At 41.8% G+C, this 18,555-nt stretch overlaps 1 protein-coding gene across 1 annotated transcript in view; it reads left to right on the top strand.

Annotated features, from left to right (window-relative positions):
* The window catches only part of LOC311120653 (serine/threonine-protein kinase Nek6-like), a gene marked incomplete at its 3' end in the record, with an annotated part of 65,727 nt that extends 47,391 nt beyond the window's left edge, over nt 1-18,336 (top strand). Inside the window, exons 5-6 of the mRNA XM_084195238.1 lie at nt 14,957-15,067; nt 18,228-18,336. Coding sequence (XP_084051364.1) covers nt 14,957-15,067; nt 18,228-18,336 — 220 coding nt within the window. The remainder of the gene's footprint in view (nt 1-14,956; nt 15,068-18,227) is intronic.
* Nucleotides 18,337-18,555: the final 219 nt, after the last annotated feature.

The following is an 18,555-nucleotide window of genomic DNA, read 5'->3' on the forward strand; positions in this document are numbered from 1 at the left end:
ATAAATTGTAGGGGTTTAATGGCACAGGCAGGTAGCCCAGCCAACAGCAAGTTGCAGTAATCCAGACGGGAGATGACAAGTGCCTGGATTAGGACCTGTGCCGCTTTCTGTGTAAGGTAGGGTAGTACTCTGTGAATGTTGTAGAGCATGAACCTGCAGGATCGGGTCACCGCTTTGATGTTAGCGTAGAACGACAGGGTGTTGTCCAGGGTCACGCCAAGGTTCTTTGCACTCTGGGAGGAGGACACAATGGAGTTTTCAACATGCGGATCATTTGTTCACCCACACCGCGTCTCACAAAGACACGGCGGTTGGAATCAAAAATCTCCAATTTGGACTCCAGACCAAAGGACACATTTCCACCGGTCTAATGTCCATTGCTTGTGTTTCTTGGCCCAAGCAGGTGTCTTCTTCTTATTGGTGTCCTTTAGTAGTGGTTTCTTTGCAGCAATTCGACCATGAAGGCCTGATTCACACAGTCCCCTCTGAACAGTTGATGTTGAGATGTGTCTGTGAAATGAACTCTGTGAAGCATTTATTTGGGCTGCAATTTCTGAGGCTGGTAACTCTAACTTATCCTCTGCAGCAGAGGTAACTCTGGATCTTCCATTCCTGTGGCGGTCATGAGAGCCAGTTTCATCATAGCGCTTGATGGTTTTTGCAACTGCATTTGAAGAAACTTTCAAAGTTCTTGAAATGTTCCGTATTGACTGACCTTCATGTCTTAAAGCAGGGTTGCCCAACCCTGTTCCTGGATAGCTCAGGTTAGTAACACCTGGGGTTGGAGCAAAAACCTACAGGGCGGTAGCTCTCCAGGAACAGGGTTGGGCAGTCCTGTCTTAAAGTAATGATGCACTGTCGTTTCTCTTTCCTTATTTGAGCTGTTCTTGCCATAATATGGACTTGGTCTTTTACCAAATAGGGTTATCTTCTGTATACCACCAAAATATTAAAAATAAAGAAAAACCCTTGAATGAGTAGATGTGTCCAAACTTTTGACCGGTACTGTATATATATATATATATATATATATATATATATATATATATATAAAATCACACACACTTATGCACACCTGTGTTTGGAGTATCGTTAAGTGTGTGTATAGTTCTCCGTCTGTACACATGTGTGTGTTACTCTTTGTCATTGTACGGGATCAAAAAGAGCCTCTGTTCTGACACTCCAAGTGTGTTTGCTGTCATCTCACGCTGGCTGTGAAGCTCTGTTTAGAGTGTGTGTGTCATCCCAAGGTGTGGGGGGAGGGACAGCCACAGAAAAAGCGATGAGAGGATGAGAAATAAAGAGAGGGTGAAGAAAAAGGAGGGAGGCGGGAGGAGGAAGGAGGCAGGATGAGGCGGTGGCCCCGCCAGGTCCTTGATCCCGCCCGCCTGTCACCGCCGCCTGTCACTTTAACGACCCGTCAAATCACACGCCCCATCTGCTGCTTGTTACGCCTCCCGGAGTGATTGGCGGCTGCGCTGGCAGTTGGGGTTTTTACGGTGGCATAAATTAAAGTGGTTTGTTGTCATCATCATCAGGGGTGACATTTGTTTTGGTGCGGCGTGCGAGGCGGCCGGGCGGTAAAGTGGAGTTTATGACAGGGACTTGAAGTGTGCATCTGTGGGCAGAGACCCCTGTCAGGAAGAGTGGGTCAGATTACCATACGAGAACACTGACAGTGTGTGTGTGTGGCTGCCGTGATAAAGGAGTGCATCACAACCAGTGCTTCATTTGTGGCATGATTTCTTTCTTCTTCACTGTTTGCAATGTAATTCAAGTTGACTCCTCTGTAATTCTCCTGCCCCCCTAAAAAACGTAATGTGAAAACGTGCCTGATATTCTAAGAATTGCGCAACATTGTAGCCTATATATACCAACGTGTGGCCATTTGTTGTGGTGAGAGAGAGAGAAGTGTGCCTGAATCTCTCACAGAACTAAAATGAGATTAACTTTTATGATCTCTCTTTGCTCTGATAGACAGGAGCCTGCAAATGATCTCTCCAGCGTTGCACTTCATCATTTATTTCATTATAGAATCATAGCCGTGGGATGGGTGCTGGAGGTGCTGCAACACCTCTGATTGAAATACATTTGCCAAAGTTATAGAATTACTGCTGTCTGTTCAGAAATAAATGAAATAATTCTGAATACTACACCAGGAGTAAGCCTATAATTTAGCCACTGCAGATCAATAGCTTATTTAAGCCTAGCTGTGGATTGTGTGTAGCCCAATCACAAGGCATTCCTACAGTCGGGAACGCGCAGCAAATCTGTCAGTGAACAGCATGTAGCCAAAACATGCCTTTCGCAATATTTCAGATACAATCACGGGAAAACACAGGTTGGAAAGCAAACGGGAAGACTAATCTGTATGTAGGCTACCAAGTTATCAACATCCAGATAGGCCTATTAAGTAAACAGCATTTGTCAAGTGAAACAAGAGAGATAGGCATTTGGCGCAAGCTTATCGGCCATCGACGGTGAGTGAGCTGCGCACCATTGGGTGAGTCAGTGAAAGTGGAAAGCTTTTTTTAGGACTAATTTCCTCCTCATATTGTACAATATGTGTGTCTCCACACACGTAGGCCTAGGCTATTAAAGGTTTCAAGACAAGGTCGTTTTTATTGATCCTAGATTCTCAGTTTGTCAGTGTCAAAGTAGCCTGTCATTGCTATCATTTGTGAGGTATTAAAAAAGATTCTGCTAAAGTCTCCAGTCATCGAAAATTATGTAGAATTGCATGAAATGCGTTTATAAAAGGCCACATTTTTCCCGGACCCTAGGCTACTACTTTTTCCCCCCATGTTTGCAATTTTTACAAGCGCCTCTACTCTACTGCTCTGTGAAGGCACGCAAAAGTGATGATAATGAATGCAATGCTTTATTATACTCTTTTTTTTTTATGCATTCCGGTACCTCTGACCCCCCAGGTCACTCCCCCAGGTTACCCCCCCTCTCGGGCTCACTTTGTATTCCGGCACCTCCCAATTTACAAATTAAGCACTGATCACAACACACACTCTCACAAACACAAACACACATGCATAGGCAGTTAGGCAGACATGTATAGGTATTCCCATGCATGCAGGTACACACGCACACACAGACGCACGTACACGCACATGCGCACACACACACAGACGCACGTACACACACACACACACACGCACACAGACAGACACATGGAGACATAGACATACAGACACACACACACAGAGAGAGACATAGACACACACAGACAGAGACACAGACATATACACACACACAGACACACACACACAGTATGCTATATGACTATCTGTTTTCCTGGACACCTACTGATCCATATGGGGTGTGTTTTAAGAGGTTAGCCAGCAGGCTCTACTGTGTTTTAAGAGGCTGTATAGTACAGTACAGTACATGTGTAAAACAGGCCGAGAGATACTTCATAGCTAGCCAGCAGCCTGTAATCAGCGGTTAGGTTGCATTGCTGAGGCATGCGGATAGTGTGGCTCCTGGAGTCCTGGCTTTCTCACGCACACCGGGACATCAAGTCAAATTTTATTTGTCACATGCACTGAATACAACTGGTGTAGACTTTACAGTGAAATGCTTGCTTATGAGCCCTTCCCAACAATGCATTGTTTTAGAGTAAGAGGAGTAAAATAAAATACATGAGAATGGAGCTACATACATGGAATACTAGTACCAGATCAATGTGGAGCTACATACATGGAATACTAGTATCAGATATATGTGGAGCTACATACATGGAATACTAGTACCAGATCAATGTGGAGCTACATACATGGAATACTAGTACCAGATCAATGTGGAGCTACATACATGGAATACTAGTACCAGATCAATGTGGAGCTACATACATGGAATACTAGTACCAGATATATGTGGAGCTACATACAGGGAATACTAGTATCAGATATATGTGGAGCTACATACAGGGAATACTAGTACCAGATCAATGTGGAGCTACATACATGGGATACTAGTACCAGATCAATGTGGAGCTACATACATGGAATACTAGTACCAGATCAATGTGGAGCTACATACATGGAATACTAGTACCAGATCAATGTGGAGCTACATACATGGAATACTAGTACCAGATCAATGTGGAGCTACATACAGGGAATACTAGTACCAGATCAATGTGGAGCTACATACAGGGAATACTAGTATCAGATATATGTGGAGCTACATACAGGGAATACTAGTACCAGATCAATGTGGAGCTACATACATGGAATACTAGTACCAGATCAATGTGGAGCTACATACAGGGAATACTAGTACCAGATCAATGTGGAGCTACATACAGGGAATACTAGTATCAGATATATGTGGAGCTACATACAGGGAATACTAGTACCAGATCAATGTGGAGCTACATACATGGGATACTAGTACCAGATCAATGTGGAGCTACATACAGGGAATACTAGTATCAGATATATGTGGAGCTACATACAGGGAATACTAGTTCCAGATCAATGTGGAGCTACATACAGGGAATACTAGTTCCAGATCAATGTGGAGCTACATACAGGGAATACTAGTACCAGATCAATGTGGAGCTACATACATGGAATACTAGTACCAGATCAATGTGGAGCTACATACATGGAATACTAGTACCAGATCAATGTGGAGCTACATACATGGAATACTAGTACCAGATCAATGTGGAGCTACATACATGGAATACTAGTACCAGATCAATGTGGAGCTACATACAGGGAATACTAATACCAGATCAATGTGGAGCTACATACATGGAATACTAGTACCAGATCAATGTGGAGCTACATACAGGGAATACTAGTACCAGATCAATGTGGAGCTACATACATGGAATACTAGTACCAGATCAATGTGGAGCTACGTACAGGGAATACTAGTATCAGATATATGTGGAGCTACATACATGGAATACTAGTACCAGATCAATGTGGAGCTACATACATGGAATACTAGTACCAGATCAATGTGGAGCTACATACATGGGATACTAGTACCAGATCAATGTGGAGCTACATACAGGGAATACTAGTATCAGATATATGTGCAGCTACATACAGGGAATACTAGTACCAGATCAATGTGGAGCTACATACAGGGAATACTAGTTCCAGATCAATGTGGAGCTACATACATGGAATACTAGTACCAGATCAATGTGGAGCTACATACATGGAATACTAGTACCAGATCAATGTGGAGCTACATACATGGAATACTAGTATCAGATATATGTGGAGCTACATACAGGGAATACTAGTATCAGATATATGTGCAGCTACATACAGGGAATACTAGTACCAGATCAATGTGGAGCTACATACAGGGAATACTAGTTCCAGATCAATGTGGAGCTACATACATGGAATACTAGTACCAGATCAATGTGGAGCTACATACATGGAATACTAGTACCAGATCAATGTGGAGCTACATACATGGAATACTAGTATCAGATATATGTGGAGCTACATACAGGGAATACTAGTATCAGATATATGTGCAGCTACATACAGGGAATACTAGTACCAGATCAATGTGGAGCTACATACAGGGAATACTAGTTCCAGATCAATGTGGAGCTACATACATGGAATACTAGTACCAGATCAATGTGGAGCTACATACATGGAATACTAGTACCAGATCAATGTGGAGCTACATACATGGAATACTAGTATCAGATATATGTGGAGCTACATACATGGAATACTAGTTCCAGATCAATGTGGAGCTACATACATGGAATACTAGTATCAGATATACAGTGGGGAGAACAAGTATTTGATACACTGCCGATTTTGCAGGTTTTCCTACTTACAAAGCATGTAGAGGTCTGTAATTTTTATCATAGGTACACTTCAACTGTGAGAGACGGAATCTAAAACAAAAATCCAGAAAATCACATTGTATGATTTTTAAGTAATTAATTTGCATTTTATTGCATGACATAAGTATTTGATACATCAGAAAAGCAGAACTTAATATTTGGTACAGAAACCTTTGTTTGCAATTACAGAGCTCATACGTTTCCTGTAGGTCTTGACCAGGTTTGTATCAGATATATGTGGAGCTACATACAGGGAATACTAGTACCAGATCAATGTGGAGCTACATACAGGGAATACTAGTTCCAGATCAATGTGGAGCTACATACATGGAATACTAGTACCAGATCAATGTGGAGCTACATACAGGGAATACTAGTTCCAGATCAATGTGGAGCTACATACATGGAATACTAGTACCAGATCAATGTGGAGCTACATACAGGGAATACTAGTATCAGATATATGTGCAGCTATATACAGGGAGTACCAGATCAATGTGGAGCTACATACAGGGAATACAAGTACCAGATCAATGTGGAGCTATATACAGGGAGTACCAGTACCAGATCAATGTGGAGCTATATACAGGGAATACCAGTACCAGATTAATGTGCAGAGATACGAGTTATTCTCTCACTGTTCAAATAAACCTACCATTAAAATTATAGACTGATAATTTCTTTGTCAGTGGGCAAACATACAAAATCAGCAGGGGATCAAATACTTTTTTCCCTCACTGTATATACCTCAAATACCTTATTATTATATATCCTGATGCCTAGTCACTTTACCCTGCATTCATGTACAGTTGGAAGTCGGAAGCTTTACATACACCTTAGCCAAATACATTTAAACTCAGTTTTTCACAATTCCTGACATTTAATCCTAGTAAGAATTCACTGTTTTAGGTCAGTTAGAATCACCACTTTATTTTAAGAATAACCTGACCTAAGACAGGAAATGTTTTCTAGAATTGTAAAAAACTGAGTTTAAATGTATTTGGCTAAGGTGTATGTAAACTTCCGACTTCAACTGTACATGAATGCAGGGTAAAGTGACTAGGCATCAGGATATATAATAATAAGGTATTTGAGGTATATACAGTGAGGGAAAAAAGTATTTGATCCCCTGCTGATTTTGTATGTTTGCCCACTGACAAAGAAATTATCAGTCTATAATTTTAATGGTAGGTTTATTTGAACAGTGAGAGACAGAATAACAACAAAAAAATCCAGAAAAATGCATGTCAAAAATGTTATAAATTGATTTGCATTTTAATGAGGGAAAAAAGTATTTGACCCCTCTGCAAAACATGACTTAGTACTTGGTGGCAAAACCCTTGTTGGCAATCACAGAGGTCAGACGTTTCTTGTAGTTGGCCACCAGGTTTGCACACATCTCAGGAGGGATTTTGTCCCACTCCTCTTTGCAGATCTTCTCCAAGTCATTAAGGTTTCGAGGTTGACGTTTGGCAACTCGAACCTTCAGCTCCCTCCACAGATTTTCTATGGGATTAAGGTCTGGAGACTGGCTAGTTCACTCCAGGACCTTAATGTGCTTCTTCTTGAGACACTCCTTTGTTGCCTTGGCCGTGTGTTTTGGGTCATTGTCATGCTGGAATACCCATCCACAACCCATTTTCAATGCCATGGCTGAGGGAAGGAGGTTCTCACCCAAGATTTGACAGTACATGGCCCCGTCCATCGTCCCTTTGATGCGGTGAAGTTGTCCTGTCCCCTTAGCAGAAAAACAACCCCAAGGCATAATGTTTCCACCTCCATGTTTGACGGTGGGAATGGTGTTCTTGGGGTCATAGGCAGCATTCCTCCTCCTCCAAACACGGCGAGTTGAGTTGATGCCAAAGAGCTCCATTTTGGTCTCATCTGACCACAACACTTTCACCCAGTTCTCCACTGAATCATTCAGATGTTCATTTGCAAACTTCAGACGGGCATATGTGCTTTCTTGAGCAGGGGGACCTTGTGAGCACTGCAGGATTTCAGTCCTTGACGGCGTAGTGTGTTACCAATTGTTTTCTTGGTGACTATGGTCCCAGCTGCCTTGAGATCAATGACAAGATCCTCCCGTGTAGTTCTGGGCTGATTCCTCCAACTCCACAAGGTGAGATCTTGCATGGAGCCCCAGGCCGAGGGAGATTGACAATTATTTTGTGTTTCTTCCATTTGCGAATAATCGCACCAACTGTTGTCACCTTCTCACTAAGCTGCTTGGCGATGGTCTTGTAGCAAATTCCAGCCTTGTGTAGGTCTACAATCTTGTCCCTGACATCCTTGGAGAGCTCTTTGGTCTTGGCCATGGTGGAGAGTTTGGAATCTGATTGATTGATTGCTTTTGTGGACAGGTGTCTTTTATACAGGTAACAAACTGAGATTAGGAGCACTCCCTTTAAGAGTGTGCTCCTAATCTCAGCTCGTTACCTGTATAAAAGACACCTGGGAGCCAGAAATCTTTCTGATTGAGAGGGGGTCAAATACTTATTTCCCTCATTAAAATGCAAATACATTCATAACATTTTTGACATGCGTTTTTCTGGATTGTTTTGTTGTTATTCTGTCTCTCACTGTTCAAATAAACCTACCATTAATATTATAGACTGATAATTTCTTTGTCAGTGGGCAAATGTACAAAATCAGCACGGGATCAAATACATTTTTCCCTCACTGTATGTACATGAATGCAGGGTAAAGTGACTAGACATCAGGATATATTATAATAATAATAATAATAAGGTATTTGAGGTATATATATACATGAATGCAGGGTAAAGTGACTAGGCATCAGGATATATTATAATAATAATAATAAGGTATTTGAGGTATATATGTACATGAATGCAGGGTAAAGTGACTAGGCATCAGGATATATAATAATAATAATAATAATAATAATAAGGTATTTGAGGTAGATATGTACATGAATGCAGGGTAAAGTGACTAGGCATCAGGATATATAATAATAAGGTATTTGAGGTAGATATGTACATGAATGCAGGGTTAAGTGACTAGACATCAGGATATATAATAATAAGGTATTTGAGGTAGATATGTACATGAAGGCAGGGTAAAGTGACTATACATCAGGATATATAATAAGATATTTGAGGTAGATATGTACATGAATGCAGGGTAAAGTGACTAGGCATCAGGATATATAATAAGATATTTGAGGTAGATATGTACATGAATGCAGGGTAAAGTGACTAGGCATCAGGATATATAATAAGATATTTGAGGTAGATATGTACATGAATGCAGGGTAAAGTGACTAGGCATCAGGATATATAATAAGATATTTGAGGTAGATATGTACATGAATGCAGGGTAAAGTGACTAGGCATCAGGATATATAATAATAAGATATTTGAGGTAGATATGTACATGAATGCAGGGTAAAGTGACTAGACATCAGGATATATAATAAGAATAAGAGTAAAATAAAAAACAGAGTAGCAGCAACAAATGTAAAAGTGTGTGTGTGTGTAATGTGTGTGTGTGTGTGTGTGTGTGTGTGTGTGTGTGTGTGTAGTGTATGTGAATGTGTGGGAGTGTCAATCTAGTGTGTGTGTGAGTGAGGTGTGTGTGTGTGTGTGTATGTGTGTGTGTGTGTATATATAGTCTAGTGAGTGTGCTTAGGGTCAGTGCAGATAATTTGGGTAACCCTTTAATTAACTATTAGCAGTCTGGCTATTCTTATGGCTTGGGGGTAGAAGTCTGTTGGTCATTTGACTCTACACGAACGAAGAGATGGGCGCACACACACACATACTCACAGACAAATGCTATATTTTCACACGATCACACATACCCGGACGCATGCTCACACACATCCGTAGGTGAGATTGCTATAGTATGATTCTGTTTTCCTATCCCACCCATACGCGTCAGGGGATTTCTGAGTAATGTATGGGCTGATTCTGACAGCCCAAACAGACCAGTAATATGGTTATCAGAACGGCCCGTAGAACGGCCCCCTGGACAGGACGCTAGTCTATCGTAAGTTCTTACCCTCAATCAGTCTCCTTAGTGCCAAGCAGAGAGGCATCAGGGCCAGTATTCATAAACCATCTCAGAGTAGGAGTGCTGATCTAGGATCAGGTTCCCCCCGCCCATACAATCGTATTTATTATAATCTAAAAGGCTAAACTGATCCTAGATCATCACTCCTACTTTCAAATAAAATAAAATAAAATAAAGCTTTATCTATACTACACATTTCAGACATGGAATGCAACGCAATGTGCGTCACAGGAAAAAAAAAACAAATAAAAAAACGATGAAAATGAAATCAGAAATATTTACTACACAACAAACATAAAATGAAAAAACAAAAGAATAACAATAAAAACTGAAAGACTAAAAAGCACTTTAAGGAAAAACAAAGGTGTGTTTTAAGATCTCTTTTAAATATGTCCACAGTTTCGGCCCCCCTCAGGTTCTCTGGAAGGCTATTCCAGAGGCTGGGGGCATAGTAACTAAAGGCTGCCTCTCCATGCCTCTTGGTCCTAGGCTTTGGGATAGTTAAAAGGCCTGTGCCAGAGGACCTGAGGGACCTACTGTGTACATAACTTAAAAGCATGTCTGACATGTATTGGGGTGCACAATCGTGGATTGATTTAAAAACCAATAGAAGAATCGTAAAATGAATTCTAAAACTTTGAGACGCTTGATACATATGGGCCCTGGTCTCATTTTTTGAGTCTTTGGTATGACTTGACCAGGGATCAAACCCTCAACCTTCCAATCTCAGGGCAGACACTCTAACCAGTTCAACCAGTTGGTAATGCCACTGAGCTTCACTGTATTGGCTTACTGTTTATTTTGTTCCTATCACATTCCAAATTGAAGCACTATTCTGACTCACTATTCTGGTTGATAATAACTCATGAGAGATATCACAAGGTCATACACCTTATTACAAGTCTTATAATGCATTATGACCACGTCATAATGCATTATACCGGTTAGCTGTGTGTTACCCCACCTAGCCTATAGTGTTCTACTCCTCCAGCATCTTTTCATTTGGTCTGCGTCCCACAACTGTTCTTCTTTGTGATCCGAACACCTCAAACTTCGATTTGTTTGTCCATAACACTTTTTTCCAATCTTCCTCTGTCCAATGTCTGTGTTCTTTTGCCCATCTTAATCTTTTCTTTTTATTGGCCAGTCTGAGATATGGCTTTTTCTTTGCAACTCTGCCTAGAAGGTCAGCATCCCGGAGTCACCTCTTCACTGTTGACGTTGAGACTGGTGTCTCTTTGCGGGTACTATTTAATGCAGCTGCCAGTTGAGGACCTGTGAGGTGTCTGTTTCTCAAACTAGACACTCTAATGTATTTGTCCTCTTGCTCAGTTGTGCACCGGGGCCTCCCACTCCCCTTTCTATTCTGGTTAGAGCCAGTTTGCGCTGTTCTGTGAAGGGAGTAGTACACAGTATTGTACAAGAGCTTCAGTTTCTTGGCAATTTCTCGCATGGAATAGCCTTCATTTCTCAGAACAAGAATAGACTGATGAGTTTCAGAAGAAAGTTATTTGTTTCTGGCCATTTTGAGCCTGTAATCGAACCCACAATTGCTGATGCTCCAGATACTCAACTAGTCTCAAGAAGGCCAGTTTTATTGCTTTTTTAATCAGCACAACAGTTTTCAGCTGTGCTAACATAATTGCAAAAGGGTTTTCTAATGATCAATTAGCCTTTTTAAAATGATCAACTTGGATTAGCAAACACAACGTGCCATTGGAACACAGGACTGATGGTTGCTGATAATGGGCCTCTGTATGCCTATGTAGATATTCCATTAAAAATCAGCCGTTTCTAGCTACAATAGCCATTTACAACATTAACAATGTCTACACTGTATTTCTGATCAATTTGATGTTATTTTAATGGACAAATAAATTGCTTTTCTTTCGAAAACAAGGACATTTCTAAGTGACCCCAAACTTTTGAACGGTAGTGTGTATATATACATATCCTTTTAAAAATATATATTTCCCTTTATTACTTTCCAACCCCACCACCCCTTCCCTAATTGGAGTAAACTAGTGAACAACAACGCTTAGGCCTCTACTTACAGCTTATACATACTATATACATTTTATGGTCAATTCTACAATAATTCTATTTTGTTTATTTTTACTCCTGAACTTCCTCTACCCTCAACCTCTCCGATCAGTTTCATGATGTCCATCCGGTGTGCTTCTATATGCCATATCTTTCTAACTGTGCTCTTTCACAAAAGCTCTCAACCTATAACCTATATACTTATTATGGACACAGTATGCTTTACATTAGTTATCTTATTGTTATTAGTCCCATCCTTCAACTCCATTCAACACCTCCCATCTATCTCTTAACACCATCCATTTTGGATTTCTATTTGCCATATATTTTTCAACTGTACTGTGATGTTTTATAAAAGTTCTGAACCCTTCTATTCTCATTGTTTTTACAGATTGTAAATTGAAAATATTTTTTTTTGCTAAAAGTATTATTATATTATTGATCGATTTGACTATGACTTTTCAGATCACCCAGTAGTGCTATCTGCAGGGTTAGCGCCAGGTAGATATTGCAATCCTTTAGCCATTCCTGGACCTGTGTCCAAAAACAAGCTACAAATGGACAGTACCAAAACAAATGATCTAATGATTCTGTCTCTTCGCAGCAAAATCTGCAGCGCTGGGAAGATTGATTGATTATCCCCCATATAAATGACATTCTATTGGTAGCAAGAATTTTGTATAATAATTTAAATTGAAAAATTATAAGTTTTGAATCCGGCGTCATTTTGCGTATCAGTTCATAAACACTATGCCATGCAATCAGTTTGTCAAAAATCTCTTCCCAACTATTTTGCAATTTATATGGGACGGCTGTCAATCCTTTGGTCCTTAAATGAAACTGGTATACTTTTTTCTTTATCACAATTTTCTTTAACCAATTAAGTTCTTTAATGCAGGGCCGACAGACAAGTTCCTTACTTTTTCCCCCTTTCACTTTCCTCTTCCATTTTTGCGGTAATGCTGCAATTATTTGGTTGTAATTTTGGGTAGAGCAGACATTTCCATATGTTTTTGTTAGCTGCATGTGCGACATAACTCCACCAGTCCTACCTATGATATCATTTACGAAGATTATACCTTTTTTAAACATTCTTTTAAAAATATATATGTTTTTTTAACAATTAGTATATTTGAGTTTAACCACCATATTTGTTGCATTATTTGTTCTGTCGTTTTCTGGAGGATTAAATTGAAATTGCAACCAACTTTCTATGGCTTGTTTTAGAAATAGTGATATTTGGGAGATTATTTCCTTTTCAAATAATTGAAAGTGAGAGGTTGTAATCTGAATAAAGGGAAAAAGGCCATTCTTGAACATGGGGTGAGACAATCTTACTAATTTGCTAGAGAACCAGTTCGGATTTAAGTATAACTTTTGTATGACTGAAGCTTTTAGTGATAGGTCTAATACTTTAATATTTAATCATTTCTGTCATCCGAATTGCGGATTGATATTCATTATATAAATAGGCCCGTTTAATGTTGTCTGGCTTGCCGTTCCAAATAAAATGGAATATTTTTTTCTCATATAAATTAAAAAACTGTTTGCTTGGGGTAGGCAAGACCATAAGCAAATAGGTAAACTGGGATAATACTAATGCGTTAATCAGGGGGATTTTTCCACAAATAGACAAGTATTTACCTTTCCATGGTAGCAAGATCTTATCTATTTTTGCTAACTTTCTATTAACATTTATTGGAGTGAGATCATTTATTTCATTTGGGATATGTATTCTGAGTATATCCACATCACCATCAGACCATTTTATTGGTAAACTACATGGTAATGTAAAAATTGTATTTTTTTAGTGATCCAATACGTAATATAGTACATTTATCATAATTTGGTTGTAATCCAGAGAGGTTAGAATATGTATCTAGATCCTCTATGAGGCTGTGGAGGGATACAAGTTGTGTATTTAAAAGAAAACATGAATCATCAGCGTACAATGACACCTTTTGTTTTTAAGCCCTGGATTTCTAATCCCTTGATATTATTGTTGGATCTGGTTTTAATAGCTAATATTTTGATGGCCATAATAAATAGATATGCGGATAGTGGACAACCTTATTTTACTCCTCTTGACAGTTTAAAACTTTCTGAGAAATAGCCATTATTTACTATTTTACACCTAGGGATACTATACATGATGTTACCCCATTTTATGAGAGATTCTCCAATATTGAAATGCTCCAGGCATTTATATATAAACTCCAGTCGTACTTTATCAAATGCCTTTTCAAAGTCTGCAATGAATAGCAGGCCTGGTTTCCCAGATTTTTCATAGTGTTCTATTGTTTCCAGTACTTGCCTTATATTATCTCCAATGTATCGTCCATGTAAAAAACCTGTCTGATTAGAATGAATAATGTCCGACAATACCTTTGAAATTCTATGCGCTATACATTTTGCTAGAATTTTTGCATCCCAACACTGAAGTGTAAGGGGCATCCACATTTTTTAATGGACTGGATCTTTATATTTCCCACTTGTATCCTGTTTCAGTAATAGTGAAATCAGACCTGTCCTGTACGTTTTAGCGGGGACATGTTAATACATTTGAGTGAGGACAACAAGACATCGAAGGCACTGCAACGCAGTGTTAGCTGTGCCACTAGAGATCCTGGTTAGAATCCAGGCTCTTGTCGTAGCCGGCCGCGACCGGGAGACCCATGGGGCGGCGCACAATTGGCCCAGCGTCGTCCAGGGTAGGGGAGGGAATGGCCGGCAGGGATGTAGCTCAGTTGGTAGAGCATGGCGTTTGCAACGCCAGGGTTGTGGGTTTGATTCCCACGGGGGGAATGAAAAATTGAAAATAATGAATGCATTCACTAACTGGAAGTTGCTCTGGATAAGAGCGTCTGCTAAATGACTAAAATGTAAAATGTAAGACATGTTAACCTTGTCTAACTCTGGAACTGGAACAGTTTGGTTTGTCTGATTTGAGATAGAAAACCTCCCCTTCTCAAACAGACATGACTGTAGAACCTGAACTGACATTCTGTTTCCTTCTCCTCACAGCATTTGAACCACCCCAACGTGATCAAGTACCTGGACTCCTTCATCGAGGACAACGAACTCAACATCTTGCTGGAGCTGGCGGACGCCGGTGACCTCTCTCAGATGATCAAGGTGAGGGGTCAGGGGTCAGGGGTCAGACACTGACTGGTCACTGGTGGCTGGTCTCAGGTGGTGCATGGCAGGGAGAGGCCAAACTTTCAGGGGCTTGAATAACATCCCCCTGGCTCGTCTGCTGGGATAGACAGGGCCAGGAGAGAGAGAGAGTGTGAGTGAGGAGAAGGGGGATATGGAGTGTGGTTGTGGGATGTGTGTTTGAGAGAGAGCGATAGATTAGGGGAGAGAGATGAAGAAAGAGCCATAGATCAGGGTAGAGAGATGAGGAGAGAGTGATAGATCAGGGGAGAGAGAGATGAAGTGAGAGCGATAGATCAGGGGAGAGGGATGAAGAAAGAGCGATAGATCAGGGGCGAGAGATGGAGAGAGAGCGATAGATCAGGGGAGAGAGATGGAGAGAGCGATAGATCAGGGGCGAGAGATGGAGAGAGAGCGATAGATCAGGGGAGAGAGATGGAGAGAGCGATAGATCAGGGGAGAGAGATGGAGAGAGAGCGATAGATCAGGGGAGAGAGAGATGAAGTGAGAGCGATAGATCAGGGGAGAGAGATGGAGAGAGAGCGATAGATCAGGGGAGAGAGATGGAGAGAGAGAGCGCGATAGATCAGGGGAGAGAGATGAAGAGAGAGAGCGATAGATCAGGGGAGAGAGATGAAGTGAGAGCGATAGATCAGGGGAGAGAGATGAAGAGAGAGAGCGATAGATCAGGGGAGAGAGATGAAGTGAGAGCGATAGATCAGGGGAGAGAGATGGAGAGAGAGAGCGATAGATCAGGGGAGAGAGATGAAGAGAGAGAGCAGAGTCCCCCAGGCTCTTGACAGCCTGCTCTGACAGACACAACCTCTCCTTAGCCTCTCTGTACCTCCACCGGCCTGACACTGCCACGCCCCATCACACACACACACAAAGATGCACATACACACATACATCCTCCACACAATCGTTCTCCTCATCTCTCCACCTTTCCCTCTCCGCATCTGTTTGTCTCTCTCTTCTCATCTCTTTCCTCTCCTCTTGTCTCTCTCTTTCCTCTCCTCTTGTCTCTCTCTTTCCTCTCCTCTCTCTCTTTCCTCTCCTCTTGTCTCTCTTTCCTCTCCTCTTGTCTCTCTTTCCCCTCCTCTTGTCTCTCTTTCCTCTCCTCTTGTCTCTCTCTTTCCTCTCCCCTTGTCTCTCTTTCCTATCCTCTTGTCTCTCTTTCCTCTCCTCTTGTCCCTCTTTCCCCTCCTCTTGTCTCTCTCTTTCCTCTCCTCTTGTCTCTCTCTTTCCTCTCCCCTTGTCTCTCTTTCCTCTCCTCTTTCTCTTTCCTCTTGTCTCTCTCTTTCCTCTCCTCTCTCTCTTTCCTCACCCCTTGTCTCTCTTTCCTCTCCTCTCTCTTTCCCCTCCTCTTGTCTCTCTCTTTCCTCTCTCTCTTTCCTCTCCTCTCTCTCTTTCCTCTTGTCTCTCTCTTTCCTCTCCTCTTGTCTCTCTCTTTCCTCTCCTCTTGTCTCTCTCTTTCCTCTCCTCTCTCTCTTTCCTCTCCTCTTGTCTCTCTTTCCTCTCCTCTTGTCTCTCTTTCCTCTCCTCTTGTCTCTCTTTCCTCTCCTCTTGTCTCTCTCTTTCCTCTCCTCTTGTCCCTCTTTCCCCTCCTCTTGTATCTCTCTTTCCTCTCCTCTTGTCTCTCTCTTTCCTCTCCCCTTGTCTCTCTTTCCTCTCCTCTTTCTCTTTCATCTTGTCTCTCTCTTTCCTCTCCTCTCTCTCTTTCCTCACCCCTTGTCTCTCTTTCCTCTCCTCTCTCTTTCCCCTCCTCTTGTCTCTCTCTTTCCTCTCCTCTCTCTCTTTCCTCTTGTCTCTCTCTTTCCTCTCCTCTTGTGTCTCTCTTTCCCCTCCTCTTGTCTCTCTCTTTCCCCTCCTCTTGTCTCTCTCTTTCCTCTCCTCTCTCTCTTTCCCCTCCTCTTGTCTCTCTTTCCTCTCCTATTGTCTCTTTCCTCTCCTCTTGTCTCTCTCTTGTCTCTCTCTTTCCTCTCCTCTCTTTCCTCTTGTCCCCTCTCTTTCCTCTCCTCTCTCTCTTTCCTCTCCTCTTGTCTCTCTCTCTTTCCCCTCCTCTCCTCTCTCTTTCCTCTCCTCTTGTCTCTCTCTTTCCTCTCCTCTTGTCTCTCTCTTTCCTCTCCTCTCTCTCTTTCCCCTCCTCTTGTCTCTCTCTTTCCTCTCCTCTCTCTCTTTCCTCCTCTCCTCTCTCTTTCCTCTCCTCTCTCTTTCCTCCCCTCCTCTCTCTCTTTCCTCCCCTCCTTTCTCTTTCCTCCCCTCCTCTCTCTCTTTCCTCTCCTCTTGTCTCTCTCTTTCCTCTCCTCTTGTCTCTCTCTTTCCCCTCCTCTTGTCTCTCTCTTTCCCCTCCTCTTGTCTCTCTATTTCCTCTCCTCTCTCTCTCTTTCCTCTCCTCTCCTCTCTTTCCTCCCCTCCTCTCTCTCTTTCCTCTCTTTCCTCCTCTTTTCTCTCTCTTTCCTCTCCTCTTGTCTCTCTCTTTCCCCTCCTCTTGTCTCTCTCTTCCCCTCCTCTTGTCTCTCTCTTTCCTCTCCTCTCTCTCTTTCCTCTCTCCTCTCTCTCTTTCCTCCCCTCCTCTCTCTCTTTCCTCCCCTCCTCTCTCTCTTTCCTCTCCTCTTTTCTCTCTGTAGAAAGAGGTTCCTAATTCCAAGCTCTCAATTCAACCGATATGCAGATCAAAGTCAAAAACATCTCGCTGGCGGCAAATATCTTTGTTATTAAAAAAAGTTGCTTCATTACAAAAAAGTGGAAAGAAAATACAAAAACATTTGTTGTTTTGGGGCATTAAACAAAGTTTAGGCAGTTTAATTAGCCAGATTATTGTTAATTAGGTGCTTGGCTCTGTGCGCTGGCAGTGTCAACTCTCGTTAGGGTGCCTCTCATTACACACTCAAATAGAGGCAGGGAGAGGGTTAAATGGTAATGCACAGATCCATTCTTTAGATGTTCGGCACTGTTTTTTTTTTGGCTGTCTGACATTGAATCAGGGGGTTTTGAGGCGAGTGTGTGTGTGTGTGTGCACTTGTTGGGGAGAGAGGGAAGGCAGTGTGTGCGTTTTGTGGGACGTGTGTGTGTGCGTGAGCGAGAGAGATAGAATCCAGGCTTTCCTCACAGCTCTCTTCTCCTCTCTCTCTCGCAGCACTTTAAGAAGAAGAGGCGGCTCATCCCGGAGAGGACAATATGGAAATATTTTGTCCAGCTGTGCAGTGCCCTGGAGCACATGCACTCCCGTAGAGTCATGCACCGCGGTAAACAAACACTTCATTAACTCCTCTCTCACTTCTTGGCTTCGTTCATCTCTATTAGCCTTTTTCTCTAATCCCCCCTTTCCATTTCCCTCTCTACCTCCCCCCTTCTCTCATTCCACACCTTTCTACCTCCCCCTTCTCTCATTCTACACCTCTCTACCCCCCTTCTCTCATTCTACACCTCTCTACCTCCCCCCTTCTCTCATTCCACACCTCTCT

This window comes from Coregonus lavaretus, assembly GCF_964263955.1.
Source record: "Coregonus lavaretus genome assembly, contig: HAP1_SCAFFOLD_2197, whole genome shotgun sequence".
In the NCBI taxonomy this organism is placed as follows: Eukaryota; Metazoa; Chordata; class Actinopteri; order Salmoniformes; family Salmonidae; genus Coregonus; species Coregonus lavaretus.